Raw genomic sequence first — 23,229 nt, 5'->3', positions numbered from 1 at the left:
TTTCAAAATTTTTTCCTAGCATTCACTGTTTTAGCTGGTGCTGAAACTGCCACCACCATCATCACCACAATTTTACTGAGCACATATTTTACTGACCACCTGGGGAGTTGGGGCAGCAGGGTGCACGCCTCCGTTGCTCTGGCAATCAACCAAGAGCCATATAAAAGCCATTCGGACACAAGCAAACCCCACCCAGTTTTACCTTGGTGTTCTGTAGCAGAGCTAGTCCATTACAGGCATTTGCTAGAAGAAAGTCTCCACTCAGGATAGCTATTTTGTTTCCAAAATGCATGTCTTTCAGTGGCCCATCAGAAGATTGCAATTCATTTAAATTTACTATCCCACGATGTACAAGGAGAGCCGTATGGATAAGTTCTGTGATCTCTGCCAAACTTCTTTGACTAAAACATAAAGGTAAGACTTGTCTGAGTGTCAGGAATACCATCTTATCACTAATGCCAGACTTCAGTTTTCAACAATAATATATTTATAGATTAGTCTCTTTTTTAGGTTGTTTCCTTTTAACGAAGTTTTTAAATTGAGATAAATGACAGGTAACATATTAGTTTCAGGTGTACAACATAATGATTCCACACTTTTATACGTTGCAAAATGAAAACCCCAGTAAGTCTAGTGACCATCACCACACAGTTACGTTCTTTTTCTTGTGATGAGAAATTTTAAGATCTCTTTTAGCAACTTTTAAATATACAATGCAGTATTATTAACCATAACCACCATGCAGTAGTACATTACATCCTCAAGACTTATTTATTTTATAACTGGAAGTTTGTACCTTTTGACAACCTACACCCATGTCACCTACCCTTACCCCCTGCCTCTGGCAACCACAAATCTGTTCCCTGCATTTATAAGTTCAGATTGTTTTGTTTTTAGATTCCACATATAAGTGAGGTCATATGGTATTTGTCTTTTTCTATCTGACTTATTTCACTTAGCATTTTGAAGTCTGTTGTTTTTTTTGGAGGGTTTTAAATGTACTTTATTTCTTTAATCATGCCATATTTTAATGGGTACACAGTGCTTTTACTTGGCATCAATTATGAGTTGGCTTTGAAACAATTCAGTAGTACACCAGGTAAGATGATTACTGATCTCTTCGTTCTTTTTGAGTGACTCTGCTAACGGGCAGTTTCCATCTATTCCAATTTGTGTTGCTGTATATGTCCGTATAGTGGCCCTACTAGCTAATACAGCATTACCACATATGTCATGGAAATCGGGTATACATTTCTGGTGGCTCTGCCTTGCTGCTGTTTGCTGAGTGTTTGGAACTTAGAGATGACTTACTATGGTTTTGGCTGAAGGAAACATCATGAAGCTAAAGATGGAATTGTCACAACTACAGTTGCTGGTTTGGTTGCAACTCTGCACAAGTTCGCATCAAGTACCCTTGCAAAAAGACTTCCAATAAGTTTCTAACAGAGGCCTCTCCACCAAGTAGTTTGGGATCTATAAGCAGATCTCGACATCTTCCTTCTCCGTATCATTTCCCACTCGCTACCCCATGAATCACCAGGATGCCCAGAGAAGATGGCTAGTGGAGAGCTATCATTCACAGTTCTGTTTACTTTGAAAGTTCTCAGTAAACTTTCCAATCTCTGTAATGTTAGGATTTCGGAGAATCCTTGCTAGTATCTAACAGAACACCAATATAAGTGGGAGTGTAATTTGCGCTAGGTATTAGGCTAAGTACCTTTATACATTATCTCGATTAATCCTAAATGCAACAAGAGTAAATTCATGGTTTAGATTTAAACCTCCTTACATCCCAAAGAAAATCACCAAGGATAGAGGCTTATAAGTCTACTGAGAAGTTAACAGAAAAGATGTTTTTAAAAGGAGCTAACATTTAAAATTATCCTTTAAAAGAGAGACTAAAAGAAAGGAATAAAAATATTTTTTATTAGTACCCTGTAAGTTCTCTAGTTTATAAACCCATTCACTATAAAAATCCAGTTACATTTCACAAAAATTGAACAATGAGATTATGCGCAAGTATAAAATTCAAGAAGGGTTAAGCATTGGATAAGTCTCTCATGCAGTTCAGCTTATGAAAGTAATAACCAGGCAAGCAAGAAATTGTAGGTGTTTTAAATTACCCTAAGGATAAAAATGAATCATTGTGAGCTTTTAATAAAGACATCTATAATCATACAACAGCATTCATTAAATAAATAGCAATTTTTAAATGCCACATGGCCAGAAACAACAAAAAACAATGCTAATAATGAAAGTGAAAACCCATCATTTGTACAGTACCCACCATTTACAAAGAACTCTCATTTATATGATCTACTTGTGATTCTAATTATAGCAGGTCTGGAGAGGCTAAATACCTGACCCAGAACACTCAGTTTGTAAAGGACAAGGCTGGAACTCAGAGTCACCTTATACTGACCAATGATAACTTAAAATGTTTATTTACCAAATGAATAGTAAATAAGGGGGTGGGGCAAAGTTACCAATGTTATCAACATTAGTATATGCCCACCACAAATTTGTCCAATTTTCATCCTAAAGATCTCAGCACTAAGGAAGAGAGAACCTTGCTAGGAGAAAGTATATTATGAACAAACTTGACTCTTTTGTTCAAGTTTGAAAGTAATCAAATTATTTCGAAATCATTTGAAAGTAATCAAATTATTTCGAAATCATTTGGTTGGAACCAAATCAACTGATTTAACCCAATCAGGAATCTAGATAACAGTTCTACTTCCACCTAAAACATCAGACTGGGCAAATCCCTTAAACACTCAGGCCCTTGCTCTCCTAGTCACTGGAGAAACAGTCCGTTCCAGTTCTAAGATTCAGGGATTTCAGTTCTAAACTTTAATATTCAGTTCTAAAATTCTAAGATTTGAGGATTTAAAAAAAAATTACCTGGACTGGTAGTTGTTTTAATAAAAGACTAAATTTCTGTTATTATCAGTACCTAAATTTCTATTGGGGAAAAAAAAAAAAAGACGGTCATCTTGAAATCCATCCTGATAGCCCACTATCTAGTACTATGTTCTTAACTTCTAAAATTTTATCATCAAACAACTCCAGATCACACTGCACATGGGTCTAATTTAGTGCACAGCAGAGAAGCAATATGAAAGAAGCTGAAAATATCTTCTTCTCATCATCTTATTCCTATTTTAGCCACCCAAAGCACTCTAGTAAACTTTCAATGTACTGGATTTTTAAAATTATCTTAAATGAAAGTCTTTATGCCATTTTATGTACACATACTTTAGTATTTTGGGGTATTTTTTTAATGCTAAATCTTGATTGGAAAAGAGTCACAAATGAATACCATGCATGATAAGTAATCAGAGTAAGGAAGTAATTACCACATTGGATGTAACCTAGAAGATTAATCGATGTTTTCAAAAGAATTTTCACCAAATTGCTTCCTTTCAATTGTATGTTAAACAACTTCATCTGTTTTGATCCATTTTCTTTCATCATTTCTCCAATTTTTTTTTAGCATTCTAAGCTTTAAAAATGAGGAGGGCAGACATTGCTTGTTACCTATTCATTCTTTCCTTCCTCACTACTAACACACCTTTGATTATATTTGGAATGACAATGTACTCAATTAAACACACTCACCTTCCCAAGATCCCTGAGACTAGCGGTGATCATACAGCACAGTCTGGCCAATGAATGTAAGTAGAAGTTCACTAGGTGAAGTTTCTGAGAAATCTACAGAGTTCCTAACATAAGGGGACAGAGTCAGCTGCTGTGCACCTTTGGCACTTTTGGCTTACCCCCTTCTTCTGACTGGAATATGGCCCAGCTGCCTGGAGGCAACAGTAGAGACCTAAGGATTCCAAAGAGGGCTCCCATGGAAGAATGGTGAGCAGAAAGAAAGGAGAAGCCTGGGCCCCTGATGACATCTTTGAAGGCAATGCCAGCTGTGATGTGCCCACCTCTGGCCTTTTTATTATCCAAGATCAATAAACACTGCACTCCTTTAAGCTACTGTTTGTTAGAGTCCTATTATATACAGCCAAATAAATTACTACAAGATATGGTCAATAAAAATTATACCACAAAATGGTAAAGACATTTTACATTCATGTTTCTGTACTGTGGTTTTAATCATCTGATATTTATGTCTCGGAGATAGATCCACATTATTTACAAATAGAAAACTTTACACAACATTTACAAACAGAGAATCTCCTTGTTCTGTTTAACATCTATCTCTATAGAGGTCCACTGTTCGTATGTGCCATGCAACTGCTGTATAGTGTGAATAATAAATCTTTACTTGTTTAGTCTTTTTAAGAATCAGCCCACATGTCACTTCTTCTCCTTAGTCTACCCTTACTTCCCCAGAGTTAACTCCTTCTGTGCCTGAAAGACTCTGAACATATTACTAGCTCAGTCATTTATTGCACTATACTGTAATTATATCTTTAGCCATGTATCTTCCTGCCATCTCTCTCCCTCACTACCTATTAGTAAATTATACTATCCTATTTCCCTGGGTTGCCTATAAATATTTGTTAAATGAATAACTCTTTGCTTAGAAATCAATTTTATAAAGGTACAGAGGATTGTTATCATTCTTAGTTTCAAAAGGGTAGGAATGATACAAACTAAAAAGTCAGGTTAGTAGAATCAGAGTTGCAAGCGACTCCAGAGGTCAATTAAATCAATTAACCCTTTCCAGGGATTAGTGATAACAAATTACACAGGAGCCAGATCTATTGATGAATAATTTTAATTATTAGACATTGTTCCTTATATTAACTTGAAATCTCTTTAAATGCTTTGTATTTTTAAGTTGGTCTTAAAATGGTGGAATGGTCAATTGTTTCACCACACAGGCAAGGAAGATAAAAGACAAAGTCTTCTTTCTTTCTCTTTTTTATTCTACCTTTTCCTTCTTCTTCCTCCTTCCCTCCTTGCTTTCCTTCTTTTTGAGAGGTTTAACAAAATACAGAAAAGTTCAAAGAATAATAGAATAAATACACAATATTCCACTTAGAAATAACAAATGTTTACACTATGTCATTTTTAACAGTTTTTAAAGGTGCATTTAAGTTTTTTTTTTTATTTTGGTAATTTTCAAAAGAAAGAACCTCTGTGGGTCCTAATCTAGTTTCAGCTACACCTTTTATTCTCCTTCCAGATTATTTTGAAACGAATGCCAGATATCATGTCATTTCATCTGAAAATACTTCAGATATTCTATTTTTAAAAATGCCTAATATAATACAATTATAACTCCCACTAAATTAATTACTTTGAGCCAATGAATTACTGTATGCGGAACAATTTGATATACTCTTGTAAGCATAATAACTCAATTAACAGATTAATAATGTAAAACTCACAACAGTTATCTGAGGTAAGCATTATTATCTCTACTGTACAGAAGGGAGCTGGGCTGGCAGACTGAGTAGCTTGCTCAAGTTCACATAGCCAGTAAACTGCAGAGCTGGATTCAAGCCCAGTGCTCCCTGATTCTAAAGCCCAGGCTCTTTGCATATCAATAGAAAACTAATAAGAAGCCTAAACACAAAATGTACAAAATTCAGGGTGTCTCTGAAAGTATTAAAATGTGTAGGCAAGAGTTATTTATTTAAAATCATTTTATTTGAATCTTAAAAAAAATTGTTTTAATTGTAAAACTTACTTTCCTGTGGGAAGAATAAAAATTGAAATTTACAAAGAAATTTTTGGAAAAGAAAATAAGAGGCCTGCCATTCTAGATTTTAAACCTCATTATGAAGCTACTGCAATTTTAAAAACTATGGAAATATCATGAAAACAAACTAATGGATTAGTGAAACAAAATCCAGAAAGAGATCTAAATACATCTGAAAAATAAATTATTTATGGTAAAGATAACATTTCAAATTGTTAGAGAAAAGACGGATTCTTATTACAAAAGATGTTGGGGCAACTGCATATTGACCAAGGGGGAAAATAATAAAAGTTAGACCCCTACCTTACGCCACAGAAAAAAATATATTTAGTTGGATTAAAGATCTAAATGTGAAAAAACAGAACTATAAATTTAGGTCAAAAGATAAAAAAGGAAAACTCAATACTAAAAACCTATTTGAAACCACTGTGGCCCATCTTGATGGATATAAAGTACCATTTAAAAAAAATTTAGGAAAACATTCTTATGACCTTGGGGTGAGAAAGCCTTGCAAAATAAAATAGGAAGTCAGGAAGCCATAAAAAAATAATGGATCAATTTGAGTAATTACATTATTCAAAAATGTTTATATAAGTAAACCACAAAAAAAAACCACCAAGGCAAATATAGACTTGAAATAAAAGTACTTGTAACACATACAATAGATAGAAGATTATATTCAAAATATGTGTGAAACTTGTCCAAATTGGATAAGAAATTAATAAGAAAAAGATAAACAGCTCAGGAGCAAAATGGGAAAGGATATGAAGAGGTAATTCTAGAAGAAATACAAATGGCCAAAAACCACATAAAACAATGCTCGGCCTCACTAATAATTTGGAAAAGTAGTACTATAATAATAATGAGATAATATTTTTAGTCCATTAGCTTTGCAAAAATGAAAGATCAGAAATGAGGCAAGCAGGAAGATGAAGAAACCATTAGGTCCATCACTTAGCTCCTCTGCACAAATCCCCTGGTGGCCCCCTATCTCACTCAGGGTCAAAGCCCAAGTCCTGCAGTGGACTCCGAGGCCCAACAGCCTGCCCAGCGCCTGCCCCTTACCTGTGACCTCCTCTGCTCCTCTCTTCCCTCCCTATTCACTCTTCTCTCTCCACATTGGCTTCCTTGGTGTCTCGGACACACCAAGCCTGTTCTTGCCTCAGGGCCTTTCCTCTCTTTAGACCAGTCTACCTTATAAATGTATCTGCAAGGCTTAGTCACTTCCTTTCTTCAGGTCCCTTCAAAGTTCACCTAATCAGGGAGGCCTGCTCTGACTACTCCATTTACAATCACAACCCTCCCATCCTCCCCAGCACTCCCAACCTCCACTTCCTGCCTTTCTTTTCTCTCCATAGTACTTACTGCTCTCTGACACACTAGCTATTTTGTGTTTTGTTTCTCTCCTCACAGCTCCATGGAAAGAAAGCTTCGTAAGGGCCAAGAACAGAGGCGGGAGGGGAAGAAGCAAATAAGAGAAAAAGAATTCCCAAGATATACTTCAAAAATACCAAAATTGAAAAATATCAAGGTATATGAATGATAATAAAAAGGAAAAATATATGCTTTTAATGCCAAGTAAAAGAATTTTTCATGGAGATAACTTTTAATGAATTATAAGTGTCAAATATTAATTTTTTATAAGTAGGCCAGACATAAAAGTTCCAAGCAATTCATTAATTCATTGCAATAATTACAGAAACATAATGATTTCCCTATTTTGCCATTTATTCACTTCAACCTAAGTGAAGATGGAACTTTGAATTTTGGGTTTGCCGTGATCACATCATTTAAAACTAATCTCGTTTCATTACTGCATTTGGAAATGAGAATTCTGATTTTAAAAACAGGTGACTGAAACAAAAAATCTTAACCATTAATAGCAAAATGCCAAAGCTGTAGGGTGTAGTAATGGCGACCTCCAAATAGAGATTGAGTCACAGGTTCTAGGGCTAAAAAGAATGACCAGGCCTTCCTTCCAGCTCTAACCACACACACTAAGCAATTACTCAAAGTACTGAGGGCTCTGTGTCCCTTTTAGGAAAGCTCATCTGACATTCTAAGTTAGAGTATACTACATAGAAAAGAGGCAGAAAATAAAAAGTTTGCAGCTGGTCTCATTCAAAGGGATTAGGTATTTGAATCTACATTAGAATCTTGACTTGCCATGAAAACACGAGGTCTGGAAGTGAGGAGGAAAAAGGACAAAAATCCTTAACAATGAAAACTTTTAGAACAAAGTTCTCTCATATTCAGTACTGTAATTTTGAACTACTGGTAGTTTTGCAGAAACATAATTTTAAATAATCACAGCTTAACACAAAGACTTATATCTCTCGATTTATTTCCAAAAAAAAAGATCAGTATTTTTTAGATTTTTAAATAAAAATTAATTTTTATTTAAAATGTACATTTACATTTAAATTTAAATTACATTTAAAATGTAATTACATTTAAAATGTAATTACATTTAAATTACATTTAAAATGTAAATCATACATATTTAAAGTACATAACATGATGTTTTGATAAACATATACATAGTGAAATGATTACTATAGTCAAGCTAATTAACACATCCATCTCACATAGTTGCTTTTTTTTTCTTCACAAGAAAGCTCAGTATTGATGTGTTCTGTAATTAGTTCCCTCCACATCTGCTGACCAGTCTACAAAGACGTGAGCTGCCTTCGTGGTAGAAGTCATACTTGAGAAAGCAGAGGATGCTGGGACTCAGCAAGAAGTCACCACAGTTATTCCTAGCAATTAGCCAACCAAAATGGAATTTGCAATACATTTTCTCTTTATGCATGAACATGGTCAAGTTCTGCTTAGTGATCAACTCACACACCTATGAAACTAACAAAGCATAACTAAGCTAGGAAACTTACTGCATTTAACAATGTTTTAAGAAACATTATTTTGAATAACTACACACAAACTTGACACTGTCAACACATAATTATCCTGAAGGTCAACTAGATGCTCGTTATGACGAGGGAGAGGAGTAACTAACAGCATCTGGTTTCTGGAAACCGTTTAAGCTGGCCTGTTTTGTGCCAGAGAAGCAAAGGGAAAGCCTAGCTTGGCATTGTTATCTAGGTCTCTAAAAGTACTTTTTGGTTTGGGTATCACAAAAAGGGTTAAAGACGCGTAAGACTACCAAGAAAGCCTAACAAGGCATTTGGGTGCTGTGGCTGTCACTGTCAGGGCGGCCCTTGGAGGGAATGCCCGTATTAATTCGGTTTATCAGATGGACAGCGGATCAACATGAAACAGGCTTGCTCAGGGCAGACTGAGCTGAGTTTCCTGACATGAATTCCAATGAGAGCCCTCTGCACTCTACCACTGAGCTCGGCCATTTTTTACTGTTGCAGCTCCCTGGACAGATGGGAATCCCTAGTGATGAGCACATAAAGCTGCCTCTAACTCAAGTGACGGCTCATTTCCCCCGGCTGAAGGCAGACATTAATATCCTGAGGAGATCAGACCCGCCTCTCTGACCCCCATCTACTGAAGCAAAACGACTGTCCTATTTCTTCATTTAATAAGCTTTTAATGAAGAAAACCAAAACCCCTCTCTGACTGCTCCATGGTTCGACATGAAAAGGTTATACAAATACATCTGATTCCATGTCAAACTTTTCCAAAATATCTATCCCCTTCCCCACTGAAGACCGAGTCTGTCACCCCCCCCTCCCCCCCACACACACACACAGTGCTCATTCTTCATGCTGCAGTACAGGAGTTTAGTTCTCTGCTCGGATAATTACGAGCCGTCTCCATGCTATGGCAGGTGGAGGATTAAAGAACTGGTTACAAAGAGTACACTGGTATTTCCATTTTCACTACATACCTCTTTCTTCAAAGGTTCATCGTGTGAAAACTGCTTCAGGCACAACCAGACTGGGAGAAATGACAGTCCAGTGACAACCCAGATAGTACACCAGAAAATGCTCCTGAGTTAAATTAGAATGTGAGAAAACTAAAAATCTTTGGTGAATTGGAGTTGACAGACATACGTTGGTTTTAGGAGGCATAAAAGGAAGGATGTGTGATGGCAAGTAAAGAAGACAAGCAGATTTGTACCTGTGAATCTTGGAGGTGGCTTAGAAATGAGGGAAGTCGGAATCATTACTGAAGTTTAGTGCTGGGCCCAATGCCTATTGCCAGGCCCTGAAAGTTCTGAATTGCTTCTTGAGAGGCTGATGTTTGAGTTTTCTCTCCTTGAGAAAGAAAGCAAGTAGGGGTTAGGAGGAAAGTGCAGGCTGTATGTTAAATGGGGCACAGGAAGCACTGCAGGAGAGAAATGTCATTCTGCAAAGACCTCTCCAACTAATAACAGTAGGCAGCGATGAACTGAAAAGGGAACCTTGGCAGGCTTCATTTAGGCCACGAAATGTGTCTAAGGCTGGGACATGTGAAGGCAAGGTGAGTGTAAATGGGCCAAGATCTCTTTCCCATGAAAAAAAGATGTCAGGGCATAGGCTGGAAAGTGATGTGCTTTAAATTAGATTGCTTACACTGCTATCTAATCAACCTAGGTGTCTAGAGTCATGAGAATAAATCCTAAATATTCCTCCGAATATTTCACAGGTCTTTTCATGGATAAAAGGAGAGTGGTTCCCCACCATGTTTAAATCGTAGACAATAAAAGCCACAGGCAGGTACTCAGTGTACATGTTAATTAATGCACAATTAATGTGCTATGTCCCAGATATTATGATTTTTTTTATATAGCATCTTGTTTAGTCTTCACCACATTTAGTTTTAATCCTATTTTATAAATGAGGAAATGGATTTCCACAAGGGAAAGAAATGTCAGGGAGCCTTTACAGGAAATATTATCTAGGAGAGGGAAAGACATACAATCTGAACATTAAATGGAAGGAAGATTTAAAAGCAAATGACATTTCCAAATACCTTTTTAAACAATCAGATCCTACAAAATACTCGTTACTGTGCGTTAAATTATTTCAAACTTCAGACATGGCTATAAAAATTCTTAAGAGCACCACTGAGGGCTATTTTACAAAAGCTTTATTGAGATACAATTTACATATCATAAAATTCACTTGTTTTTAAACATATAATTCAATGAATTTTAGAATTTACAGAGTTATGCAACCATCACTACAATCTAACTTTGAAACATTTCTGTCTCCCTAAAAAATAAACCTTATTCTCATTTAGAGTCATTCCTTATTTAGGCTATTTGTCTTTTCATTTTAATTTTTCAAGTATTTGAATGAAATTTTAATGAAATTAACTATACAGAGCAACAATATAAAATGGAAATGTCAACATACTTGTACTGAAAAAATATTACAACCTGTGACAAATGGTAAAATGTCCATATAATATATATATTCTTCAAAGACAAATATAAATGATAGATGAAGTGTCTGAAAATAATGCTTATTTTTTAAAAACTGTAAGGTATCTCAAAGGACAGATGCAGAATAGTATCCAGATATCACTTTCAAAATTACTTTGAAAGGCAAATATATACAGTTTATTTATTCACCATAAAAATAAACTTTGTTACTTTATAATCACACCTCATACCAAAGGCAACCCTGAAGTTTCACATTTCTTTAGTGTGTTTGTTGTTTACATCCACAGAAACAACAGAAATATTCAAAAGGCTGCCACAGTCTTGGGACAAAAATAGTAATACATACACCAAAGTAATGAAAAAGCCTGTGAATCACAATTTAGATTCTATAAGAAGCTATGTCCATTCATTCTTTCAAATTGCATCACTTTATTGTGTGTTCACTAAGCTGAAAATCCAAGACTACTGATTTTAAGTGAAACAAATGTGCCATCCAAATTTCCTTTGCATAGAAAAGTGGAACAGGAAGATGAGAAGGTGAGATTAAAACTCATCTTTTAAAAAATCACAACTATTAAGAGGTCTACTTACAAAACTAAATCATTCCAGTCAGAAGAGCGCATACTCTTACTGTAAAAAAAGTCAAAACAATACATAAGTATACAGAGCTAAACTGTTCAGTACACTAACCACATGTAGCTATTAAGTACTTGAAATGTGGCTGGTGTGAATCCAGATGTGCTGTAAGAGTTAAAGATTTAGTACAAAAAAATTTTACATATCTCAATAAGTGCTTTATACTGATGACATGTTGAAACAATACTACGTTAGATTTACTGAGGTTCCAAAAAACATGTGTACAAGTGGACACTTTGGTCAACGTTACTCAAGCAGCAGTTCGCCATAATCAGAAGTGTCTGGACGCTGATCGTAACCACTTTGAGCATCTCTTGTAGTTGCAGAAGTCAAATGTGATTTGTTTTCATCTTTTGTTATCAGTATATATTGAGTATTATAATTTTAATACAGTTTTCCTTTCTTAAAATGTGTACACATTTTTTTTTTGCACCCTCCGTATTTATTTTAATAAAATATATTATTAACATTAATTTCGCTCACTGGTTTCCCTTTACATTTTTAGTGACTACTAGCAAATTCAAAATTGTATTTCTTTGGGGACCCCCCCGCCCAGGTTCACCATCTCTCCATCCTACCCATTCTCTAGAAGTTCTTTTACATTTTAGCATTTTTTTCAGACTTTTGCTATGTTTTTAACATATGTTTATAAACATAGAGCAAATGCAATGTATTTATAAACAGAGAAATGTATGCATTTTTCCATAAAAATGAGTTTATACTCCATATACCATATTATAACTTGTTTTATGCACTTAACATATTGCAAGAATTTTCTTGTCACTACACATGGGACGACCTAATTCTATGCAATGATGGATATTTATCCAGAGTATGGATGTACCATAATACTGTCCAGACCACATTAATAAATATTTAGGTCATTTCCTGTTTTCTATTATTATAAACAATGCTGCAATGAACATCTTTATACATATATCTATGTGCATATGTGGAGTAGTTCTGTAGGATATAACCCTAGAAGTGAAATTATAGGGTCAAAGAGCATGTATTTGTATGTCACTTAAACTTGTGCTAGATACTGCTAAATGGGCTATTCTACTTTCAAAAAAAAAAAAAAAAGATAAATGATCTGGTTTGTTGACAGTCTATAATGTCTCCACAAGTCTCTGAAATGACAAGGTTATAAGCTTCATGTTATGGATTTAGTGAAGAAAAAGAATTCTAACCTACGCCCTGAAATCAGCCTAGACTTATCCAACTGATTATTGTGGTGGGCACCCTCAGGTGACTGCCATGATAATGATTCCCTTTTTTCTGGAAATGCTTCTTCCCCATCCCCCACTGAGATCAGAAGGTGGGTAGCAGCTGCCTATTTGTTCTATGTGGCCCTCAACCTGCCTGCCCTACGCTGGTTGAGTGACCCAGAGCTGAGCACCTGGCCTACTCAAGGGCTCTCAGTCTCTTTCTCCAGGGAATCTGAAAATCAGGGGAGTCTGGCAATTGCTAAAGGCAATGCTCCAAAGCAGCACTCAGGAACTTCAGTTATTCACTTACCAACTTTTGTCATTTCTGCATATACCACATGAACTCTTTGTTTTCCTCTGTAAAATGGAGACAACAATAGCTAGCACATGTCACTGTTTTGGGGGTTAAATGACTGCACCTATAGTTTTTAGAACGATAACGTCACATAATAAGTGCTCAATAAATGTTAACTATTACTGCTTTTAAATCAATTCACCTTCCTATTTATATAAACCTTTTGAGGAAACTTTACATCCTAACTATCTGGCTAGGACAGGTCAGAAGTGAGTCACCCACAGAGCAGCAAGACCTGAACCTGTGGTGGCAGGGCGTTATCCATTATCCTACCACAGACCTTCTCACGGGGCATCGTGGGCTTGGCGTAGACCACACAGGCCCTGGCCTGCCTTGTGGGTGCCTGCCTTGGTGATGGGCTGTCCTTTCCTGTCTTCTAGTCCCATCCCCACCCCTTACCCCTGACCAGCCCTTGAAGTTCTTCTATGAATCTGTGAAAAATCACTGGTCTATGTTACAGATGAGGAACCGGCAGACCAGAAAGGTCTGCTGAATACCAGGATCCCACGGGTTGTAGATATTAGAACTAAAATCCAGGTGGTCTAACTCCCAGCCTCCGCTTTTTTCTTCTACAGTCAATAAGTTTGTTTTAGGAATTAAGAAAATATATATAATATATACATAAATATATATACTATATATATATATATACACATATAAATATAAATGTATATATAATTTTTTTTCATATTGCTACCTCACTTTCTTGAAGAGAAAACTGCTAAATGTTTCAAGTAATCTCAATGGTTGGGCCAGGTATAACTCTAGAAAGGTGGCAAACTTAATTTCTGTGTCCCTCTCTCCCAACAGCACTCGATCATCTTCCTCCTCAGGTATCTTACCGCCCCACATCAGGACCTTTGGGAATAATCACGAGTTATTTATGCTTTAGGGTAAGTTACGTTTATTTAAACAGTGAGCTTTGTTATCAGAAAGTTCTGGCTTTAAATCCTGGCTTCATTTCCTATGATCTGCAGAACCTTACAAGTTATTTCACATCTTCCCCCCATCCCGCCCCTTCTCGGTTTCCTCTCTATTGAAAATGAGGTCATCAACAGATACTTCATAGGATTTTTGTAAGGAGGAAATAAAGTTCATTCATTGAGCAAGCAAAAAAAGATTTATGAAATACCAACTGCTTGCTGGGTAGCAGACAAGACCTTTTCCCAGTTATGCCAATTGCTCAGAAGGGTAGACAAATAACAAATGTCTTCTTTTGTTTCTTCTTTTCTTTTTTTACAAAGTGGGCCTGGTTCTCTAGCTTTGTTTATTCATTCAAGAAACATTTACTAAGCACCTGTTACGTGGCAGGTACTAGGTACCCAGGGCACTCGGAATACAGAGTAGACTAAACCATGGTTCCAGCAACTTGTAGAGGGGAAGGGGCTTGACAGTATCCTTAGACCTTTCTAAGCTAGACACCAAATTTAGTCCTCTTTTCAGAGTAGAAGAATAACGAAGAACTTGGATGCCCATCATCTAATCCTGCTCTTTCAGTTACAGACATAGAAATCAAGGTCCAGAGATTCTTCGTACTTTATTTAAGGCCATGCAAGTAGTTTATCCATATAGGGAGCTAGAAGTACAATCATTATCTTCTAATCTTTTCTATATATTATGCTGCCCCCAAGAAGCAGACAAAACAGTTTAAGTGTCAGTTTTCTAGATGGAAGCTTCTCAAAAAATTTCTGTTTAGTGACAAAATAAAATCAGGGAGCACAGAATAATCATTCTTTTATTATGCTCGAATGCATATCTTCCAGAAATTGTAAGTTATTAGTGGTTTTTCAGATATGCATATGGTATATAGATATTTCACTATACAGAGTTTTTTTTTAAAAAAAATTGAACAAGCAAGCTTAATCAATTAACTGATTACGTGGTACTATGATAACCAAAGATGATCACAGAGACAAATTTTATAATTCAATTTGTGAAATCTGTATTTTTCTACATCATAAATAGAAATAGAGACGTCTGAAAATGGCCCCTGTTCACCTCAGAAACTGTTAAGTTTACGAATTTTGGCTTCAAGCCCCAAGTCGTTATAAGCACAGAGACTTCTAAGACCACCTTGTTTCAGGTTGCACCTTCTCTCCCTAGTTATCCTTCTCTTTTCCTATCTCACCATGACTTCCATCCCAGCCTTCTGAATCCACGGTGCTCGCTCTCCTTCTGGGAAAGGCAAGGAATATGGCTTATTGAAATAGACACACATCTGGAGAACATTAACTTTTAACAAATAACTAATAAAATGTACTGTAAAATGATGGCCAAATGTGCACATGGTTCTGCCAATCTTGTATTTTGGGAGCTCCAACGATGTGCCAGGTACTTACTGCCATCTCTACAACATAAACACAGCAGAGTCCTGCTCTCAAGGAGCTTAAAGCCCAGCAGGGACAAAAAATAATAAACAGAAACAGAGACATCTGAAAATGCCCCCGTTCACCTCAGAAAATGTACTAACTTTGCAAAGGGATAACACTACACATTCCAATCAGCAAACGTTTGATTTGTGCTTTCAGCTGAAATACCAGGAAGCATCTTAAAAAGTCTGGATTTAAAGAATTAAATGGAGAACTTGAAGCTCATCTAATGTACTTCTAAGTCACAGAAGACACTTCTACTCCATGAGACTTTTTTTTTTTTTTATAAACAAGCTGTTGAGAGTGTGGCTGCCTACATTATTGTACTTATTCTGACCAAACTGTGCAACGTCTCTAATTTTCCAAGTAATCTGATCTTTTTCCATTTCTTGTGGGTTTTACATTGCCTTTTATGTCTTTATACATTTCCACATGTAATCATTTCAGCACTTTGCTACCATTGCTGTCTTCCCTATGCGCTGGTCTTGTGAATTCTTATATCCACAGTATGGTTTCCTTAAAGGAACCGCCTTCCTTTCACCACTTGGCATTCTCAGACGTTCTTCTCATCAAGTCCAGTCACTCAAAGAGGAATCTAAGCCTATAATACTTATTTTTAAAATATTGATTGATGACTCCTCTCTTTACAAATGAATGTATCTGTAAATAACTTATGAACATAAGAAGGCTGGTAAGGAACAAGATAAACCTGAAATATCTGAGGACAAGCTACCAACTCTCCCTATTAAAAACCGTCCTGATAGTTGATGATACCAAATAGTTCTCAAGCCAGTTTGGAAATCAGAGATCAGCAGAACACAATCAGAAAGGAGAAAGAGTCACTTAACAAATACTCGATTTGGGTTACATATAGTCCCATTACAACAAGCTAAAATATGTTCACCTTAGTATATATTTCACGAGCACGTGAAATTGCCCTTTCCTGAGTTCATTTATAGGAGAAAAAACTTTAAAAACTAAATAGTTTGATTATTTGTAACTTAAAAGAGTCAGAACAGGTGAAAATGGAGAGAACTATTAATCTGGATTATCTGATGATCATTTTCATCAGTAAGCGTGTTAATAGAATACTTATTATGCGTCAGACCCTAGAAACATAAAGTAAAAGAAAATGTTTTGGGCCTACTAATGAGTATGCATCAGAGTGTGAGTGTCACTGTATTCTTTCCTTTAAAGTAGTTTCAGACATGGTCGGTGCCCTGAGGGCTCCTAGTTTAGTGGCAATACAGTACAGCGCCATAAAAAGATTTAACAAGAGAACTATACAGTATATATAACAAGTGTAAAATAAACACCACAGTCTGATTTGCTTTAGGGATATACAATTACGATCGCTAAGGATTTGGGGGCAGTAATGAGGAGTTAACAGGAGAGCTGGGCTTTTCCTGGGAGAGGCCTGCGTCCATCAGTGACAATAGGAAGGCTGCTGCTCACGCCGGGCAGGGCCATGGCGGCAGTCACAGCCGTACTGCGGGGTGTGGATGGGGGCACTCTCCAGTTGGCTTTGCTGCTGCTGGTCCCAACAGGGCCAACTGCCCCTGCCAGACAATGAACAGGGACGACAGCTGCTCTGGAATGGTTCAAGAATGGCTGCAGCCAGCAGACAGAAACAGGAATATGGGCGAAGCCTAGGTTTACGACAAAGGCTTGGGTGTCTCCTCTCAGACAGGGCCTGGGAAGAAAAGAAATGAGAACAATACAAGAAAGGAGGAGAAAAATCCAGGAACATCCTTCATCTTCTGGCCATGACCCCAAAGGACTTGGATAAATTAAGGAAAACGAAATGATTGAATTGCTACTAGTTACCAAAAAGTCCTTTTCACACAGAGACCAAAGAATATTAACATGCTTCTTATTTACATTTTGAGTAAAGTTACCTAAACCACAGGAATGGGAGTTAACAGCTGGGTCTTAAGATACTGCAGTAAAATATTCACTGCCAGTTAATCATCAGAATGCCCAGACATTATACCACCTAATTTCACCAGCATCCTTTCATCTGGACACAAGTGCCCTGCTTGTGGTCTAAAACAGAGGCCTAATATTAATCAGAGTGGTCATGTACAATTGACTCGGTTTGAAGAGAACAAAGAAATGAATACACCAATTTAGCTGTGTCCTCATTCACATGCTAAAGAAAAGGATGCACTGAAGGCTTGTCAGGGAGGTGATGCAATGGACCTACAGTTCAGCCTGGCTTGCCCTTTTAGCAATGGACCTACAGTTCAGCCTCCCTGGGACTTAAGTTTAGGTACTAATTTAAGCAGTTCCTAACTGAACTGCCTTCTGCTTGCTGTAAAGGTCTTGCCCTACCATACGCCCTTCTCCAAAGGAAAAAAAGTGAGCCAGGAGTCTAGAGAGGAGGGACTGCTGGTGAGGGCCTGCCTGGTGTGTGCACTGGGGAAAGAGAAGGATGCTGAGGGGCTCCTCAGGTGGCTGAAGGTAGGTGGCTGTCATTCTGAAACACTGATAACACCAGCAGTTCAATTTCTCTGTATTCCTACAAGGACCTTTTAATTCTTCTAATTATGTTATTAATGGCATTATCTCGAATTACATGGCACTACCCTTCGTTGGATATTTGTCACGTTAAATTATCAATTACAAACCCTTCTTCATGTGCTATTTGATTTAAATCCTAAACAAGATTTAGTATAACGTACAGAGCAGTGTCTGTATACTGTTTTTAAAGTTTACTAATGTATTAAGTCAAAAGAAAATTACATTAAACTCTGTTCCTTACAAAACACATTTAAAATTCAAGCACATTTAGAAAAAATAAGCATGTTTTAATATTGTTTCTTTGCTAAAGTATAGTTTTGATAGGATCTGAGGTAAAAAATACGACAGTGCAGTCCTTGAAGGATTTGCAATCTGATTATGAGGAAGACAAAAGCAAATAATGTCAACAAAGCATGAAAAATATACTGCAGCTATTAAGAATATGAATGTGGAGTAAGAAAGACTTGGTTTAAATCCCAGACCTATCACTTACTGGTTGTGTGACCTTGGCTAAATTATTTAACATCTCCAAGCTTTACTGTCCTCATCTAATAAAGGGGCTACCACTACTGACCCTTTAAGATTGGTGTGAAACATGAGTGAGGTGACATGTGTAAAGCGTGCTCAACACAACTCCCGGCACACAGTCTGTGCTCAGTACCTGGTACTTCTTACCCCCATCACCACTAATGTGCACACAGACATGCACAGTGTGCCATGGGAGCCCAGACAAGGGGTACTTAGTTCAGCCTGGGGGTCAAGGATGCTTTCCTGGAGATGAGAACTGAGCTTTGTCTTAAGAAATAGGTAAGAATTAGTCAGATGAAGAAAGGCAGAAACGGTGTTCCATGCTTAGGAAACAGCAGTGGATGCAGGGCACTGCAAGTATTTGTAGCGCAGGATTTGCTGGCAGGGCTCGTGCAAGAGTAGTTATCACTCAGTTCCTCCTTTGCTTGGCATTGCACAGCATAGCTGCTTCTCCCTCCACACAGTTTACATCTATCCTCTCCAGAAATACCCTTGAGAGCTGTGTAGCTTTGTCCTCTGAGGATCATTCAGGCCTACAAAGGAAGGCACATGAGACCTCCCGAGAACCCTATCAGAACCTGCTCTCTCCCCTGGTCTTAGCCACAGGAGAAGGGGCAAACTGCAGAGACGGTGGAGCTGAGTGGCGAAAAGTTTGGGCTCTGGAGTTAGACTGCCTGGGTCCACATCTGGCTCCATCACTGTGTCACTTTGGGCAAGCTGCTTCACCCCTGCATGCTTCAGTTTTTCCAGCTGTTAAACGGAGATAATCAATCTCATAGGGTTGTTGTGAGGATTCAATGAGTTAATGCATATAAGAAAATTAGAATAGGGTCTGGCTGCTAATAAGTATTAGCTATTAGAACCTAACACAATGAAAATTTCTGTATTTTATGGACAGGACATTCTTGAGAAAGTAGAGAATGCACCAAATTAAAAATGTGGTTATCTGTGGAAGGCAGAAGGAAGACAGGAGAAAAAAAGCAAAAAAAAAAAAAAAAAGGTATAGTATTTACTGAGTACCTACTAGGTGCCAAAAGTACTGCATTAAATATTTCATGTATTTTCAAATGATACTTATAATAGCTGTGCTACGTAGGGGGTCTTGACCCTAATTTTACACACAAGTACATTGAAGTTCAAAAAGGTCAAGAAACGTGCCTAGACAAATGGACAGAACCATAGTTCAAAACCATGGCGGGATAAATATAGGGCCATGTTCTCCCAACAGCTACTGCTCTGCACCAGAACAGTGAAATTGGGCCTCCATTTTCTAAGCTTGACAATTATATCACACCTCACATTGCTAAAAAAAACCCTGAGAGCTGCCTAATTTTTCACATGATATTCTAAGCTTTCTCCAGGAAATATAAACATTTATTCGTGTTCAGATTTCATGTGCTATGCCGAGGATTTCATTTCATAAAAATCATGAATTACAGTATATAAACCAAGAGCTCATTTCCTTATCCAGAAGTTCAGAGTATATTACAATTACACAATGGGTAACAAAAATATTATTCTCGTAGAACTCCAATTCTATGTTTTCAGACATAAATTGGCTGGGCTTACAATTTGTTTTACAACATGAGGTAGGTCTAATTCTAATCTTTAATTTATAATTTTTTCAAGCCTAAAGATTGTGTAAGGTACTCTAAGGATCTTTAATATTCTTGTGATTCATATTTCATAGCAATTTTGCTTCTCAGGTGTCCCCTTCTCCCTACTAAAAGCATTCATTTCTTATAACAAAATGAGAATAAAGTTGAGAAAAAAATTTGAAAAACCATGGGGAATGTAAATAATATAAGACTGTCTGGCTATTAAGCATTAACTCATGAGATGAAACCAGAAATATAAACTATAGTCTTACGGATCTTGTACATACACTGAAGGAGTTTTTCGCATTTTTTCACCTCTTTGCCAATGGAGATGCTTTTTTCCAGTGTGGAGGAAAATCTCTCTCTCAGTGTCTCTCTCTCTCTCTCTCTCTCTCTCACACACACACACACACACACACACACACACACACAATGGTCTTGTCACATGTTGGCTCTATACTGATAAAAGAGCGCCAATCCTCACGGGAAGCTTCAAATACCCTAAGACAAGAAGCTGCAAAGGGGAGGGCGGAAGAGCAAGTCTCTAGAAACATTTTATATACACATATACTATTTTTTAACCTATATATATACATATATATATATATACATAATTTTTTCTTTAATTACAGTTTCCCATATAACCATTAGAGGGTTCCAGTTATGCAAACCATATTTATTAGAGGCAGCATGTCAACTAGGAGTTGACAATTACAGTCTCTATCAATACCTATTATGCCAGACGGTAATGAGCCATCCACAAAGGGCTAGCCATCCACAATAATCATGCCGCTTTCCAGAGAAATGTCGAAGAGGTTATGGTTTATTACACAGTGCTCATTAGATATACAGTGGCAGCATTAGCAATTTTTCCTTCATTTGCGTCTCATTTAAGGATCTGCCCCCACAAGCACAGTCAAATTAGTACACAAGGTTAAAACCATTATGCCCAGAAAAAAATTAAGCTGCATTTTATTTTACAGTAATGGTGGATCAAAGGTCCTTGGAATCTATTATTGGTGAAACCATTATCTAACAGAGAGTATTAACAAAAGGGAAAAGAAAAGCAATGCCCTGCTAGCACAGCTTTGACAGGAACAAAGACAGATTGTTTGATATAAGCAAATACCACATTACTTAATTAAATACCCCTAAAAAACACTATCTTAAAAATAACACTAAGGTTGTGACATCAACTGACGAAAGTCACAAAATTAAAGTTAATGATGAAGCGCCAGACTATACTTTGAAATGCCTCGTTTACATCAACTTATTTTTGCACAATATGGTTATAAATTTAACGCTACAGATACTTATTTTCTTAAAAACATAATCTAGTTTCTCATCTCCTCATCTTTGTGGCAAACCCACATTTATTGATATTTAATAAACTGGAATTTTGGATGTAACTATAATAACTAGAAAGATCTGGTCAAGAAGGCAGATCTTAGAGTAAGTTACAAAAATTAAAACAGATAATGCTAAATAACTACTTAACGGATTTTTGTCAAATCATCAGATAAATGATTAACAGCTTCCGAATTACTGACAGGGTAAACAATTGTAGCAAAGAGATCTTTTGAAGAGATTTCTAAAGTCATGATTGGTTGTTAATAAAATGTTAAAATTCATTACGGTTAAAGGATAATATTTAAATATGCTTCCTTCGTATTTTATTATTAACAAACTGCAACTTTAGTGAATATTCAAGGATTCCTTGCTTTCATTCAGTCAACATTTTGAGAGGCTGCCACATGTCAAACCCTGTGACAGTCTCTGAGAATGCCTCAAAAAAAGGGAAGAAAACAAAACCAATAGCTCTGTTCTCAAAAAACTCATGGCCAGATCAGTGAAAGATTTAGACAGGAAACCAAAAGATTTCAATCCTGGATAATAATTGCTCCCATAGAAGTAAACATAAGGTGTCAAGGGAGCCCAGAGGAAGGGGACCTAACCCAAATTTGATGGAATAAGAGAAAGATTCTCAAAGGAAGTTACACTTAAAGTGGGACCTACAGGATAATTCTACTGAGTAGAGAACTGTGGAGGGGGGAACATATAACAATAAATGAATATTAAGGCATTTTAAGGAACATCTTTTAAAAGCTGATCCAAATTAGAAAATATCCTGAAGTTGGAATGATGGACTTTATGGTCAATCAAATTTCAGACTGGATAAATTTATTATCCGTTTAATGTTAACTGTAAGACAGACTGAATAAATTACCATGGTCAAATTTTGAATTTCTTTGGCTATTCTAACTGATCTTTATTCCTGCAAATGAGATTAAGTATCCTTGTCTCTTTCCCTTTAAACTGATGAAAGTGTGAGCTATAATATATTATGTCTAATATATGTGTCTACTATCAAAATACATGTAAGAGATAATAAACTTTTAAAGGACAGAAAGTAGATTTAATTCTTTTGGTATAGTACCTAGTACAAATACCTACACAAAATCTTTTTTTTTTTTTTAATGAAAATGCCATTTTGTCCTAGTATAGAACTATATATAGCTAGAGTCTGTGATATAGTGGGTTCCTAAGTGTTCTGTGGCATTATGATAGTAAAACTTCTGTAAATTCTTCATCTAGTGTGAAGAATGAATCCTCAAAGATTTGGGAAATCCAGACAGGGAACCACTGAGCTAAACAGTATCATCCATCAATAGTTGCTCAAATACTTTTGCTATAGAAATGGTGACCATTACTAATTTAGTGCCATTTTCAAACAGTAAAAGGTTACCCATTCTGTTATTGTTATAAATGATGAATATCGTATTAGAAGCTTTTACTTTCACCCATAGAATAGGAGTTGGAGATGTAACCCAAAGCTCTGATGGTTTCTAAGACAGTTTCCCTTTTTTCCCAAAACTGGGAGGCCACACTCCCAGTTAAAAATAGTAGTACTATTTTTGGAGAATGCATGATCTTCAAACTAACTCATACATTGTGACATAAAATAGCGGGTTTGTCACATATACAGAAAAAGGCTTTATTTTG

The 23,229-nt window shown here is 36.6% G+C and overlaps 1 protein-coding gene across 2 annotated transcripts in view; it reads right to left on the bottom strand.

Moving 5' to 3' along the window:
* The window catches only part of PDSS2 (decaprenyl diphosphate synthase subunit 2), a 220,818-nt gene that overhangs the window by 101,041 nt on the left and 96,548 nt on the right, over positions 1 to 23,229 (bottom strand). For both annotated transcript variants that reach the window (XM_081038208.1, XM_081038209.1), the window contains exon 3: positions 203 to 401. In XM_081038208.1, coding sequence (XP_080894334.1) covers positions 203 to 401 — 199 coding nt within the window. The remainder of the gene's footprint in view (positions 1 to 202; positions 402 to 23,229) is intronic.

The sequence above is a fragment of the Rhinolophus hipposideros genome (assembly GCF_964194185.1).
Source record: "Rhinolophus hipposideros genome assembly, chromosome: 3".
Lineage (NCBI taxonomy): Eukaryota > Metazoa > Chordata > Mammalia > Chiroptera > Rhinolophidae > Rhinolophus > Rhinolophus hipposideros.
The sequence above is the reverse complement of the archived record's forward strand: the minus strand, read 5'-3'. Positions and strand labels throughout refer to the sequence as shown.